Source organism: Austrofundulus limnaeus, unplaced genomic scaffold (genome assembly GCF_001266775.1).
Source record: "Austrofundulus limnaeus strain Quisiro unplaced genomic scaffold, Austrofundulus_limnaeus-1.0 Scaffold792, whole genome shotgun sequence".
Lineage (NCBI taxonomy): Eukaryota > Metazoa > Chordata > Actinopteri > Cyprinodontiformes > Rivulidae > Austrofundulus > Austrofundulus limnaeus.
The window spans coordinates 167,338-168,739 of record NW_013953194.1 but is presented as its reverse complement, the minus strand read 5'-3'; the positions used below and the strand labels follow the sequence as shown (position 1 = coordinate 168,739).

General features: G+C 55.5%; 1 protein-coding gene across 1 annotated transcript in view; it reads left to right on the top strand.

Annotated features, from left to right (window-relative positions):
* pwwp2a (PWWP domain containing 2A) overlaps positions 1 to 1,402 on the top strand; it is an 8,750-nt gene that overhangs the window by 2,191 nt on the left and 5,157 nt on the right. The window contains exon 2 of the mRNA XM_014028650.1: positions 247 to 1,137. Within this exon, the coding sequence (XP_013884104.1) occupies positions 247 to 1,137 (891 nt within the window). The remainder of the gene's footprint in view (positions 1 to 246; positions 1,138 to 1,402) is intronic.

Sequence of the window (1,402 nt, the reverse complement as noted above, 5' to 3'; positions counted from 1 at the left end):
AACAATCAGTGTTGGTACAAAGTGTTAACAATCAGTGTTGGTACAGTGTTAATCAGTGTTGGTACAAAGTGTTAACAATCAGTGTTGGTACAAAGTGTTAAGAATCAGTGTTGGTACAAAGTGTAAACAATCAGTGTTGGTACAAAGTGTTAACAATCAGTGTTGGTACAGTGTTAATCAGTGTTGGTACAATGTTAATCAGTGTTGGTACACCGGTTCAGTCAAACCTTGTCTTTGTGTCCTCAGGTTTGGACCCTATGGGATCCCCATCACCACGGTCCCACACCGTGATGAACGCAGCCAGCCTCCAGCGTCTCTGCTGCCTGTCTCTGTTGACACTGAGACTTCCACCAAACAGGAAGACGTCTCCTCAGCTCCTCGCTCCCTGACCCCATCCCAACCCTGGAGCTCGAGACCACCACCGCTGTTCCAGGAGGGGGCGCCGTACCCTCCTCCTTTGTTTATCAGGGACACTTACAACCAGGCCTTACCTCAGCCGCCTCCACGCAAGATCAAACGACCSAAGAGGCGCTACCGCTGCGAGGAGCCCACTTCCATAATGAATGCCATCAAGCTCCGCCCACGCCAGGTCCTCTGTGACAAGTGCAAAGGTGTGGTGTCAGGTGGGTACAGGGAGGCCCGCCGAGGTCCAGTCCAGCTCAGGAGCCATGAGGTTTTAGGCAGGCGGCGAGCTGCAGACCTGCCCATTTCCACCGAGTTGAAACGTCTGAGAGGAGACGACAGAGGAGGACGCTCCGCCCCCGACAGACGCTCATCGTCAGGAATGCCTGTGTCTTCATCATCATCATCATCATCATCGTCCCGCCGCATCCTGAGGGGCGTGGCCTCATCAACGGCCTCGTCCAGCCAGGAGCACTCCAAACTAAACTCCAAGAAAGTTTTGGCCAAGAGTTCTGCTGCTGACCGCTCCAAGTCCCAGCAGGTCTTACAGAAACTGGTACCACACCACCTCCCAGCACACCAAGACAAGAACCAGAACCGCAGTAAGGCTGTGACCCGGGCTGTGTCTCTGCAGAACCAGAAGGTGCACTTCACTCGCCGCCTGCAGCACCTGAGCAGCGCCGCCGGCAGCGCACACACGCCGCTGCCGCCCAGAATGCGTCTCAAACCCCAAAGGTACCGTACTGATGAGCCCGTTTCTCAGTCACCCCCCAAACCTGCCCCACCCTCAGATACAGCTCCTCCCCCCTCCTCTACAGTCACTGTTGCCATAGAGACAGAGCAGGATGAAGGGGCGGGGCAGGGGAATGATTGGCAGGAGGTGGAGCCTCCTCCACCTTCTTCTTTTTCCTCCGTAGACTCTTGTCAGTCGGAGTGCAGCTCCACAGAAACCTTTGAGCTGGCTCCTTCTGGAGACCTGCACTCCTACTCCTCTGGCCCC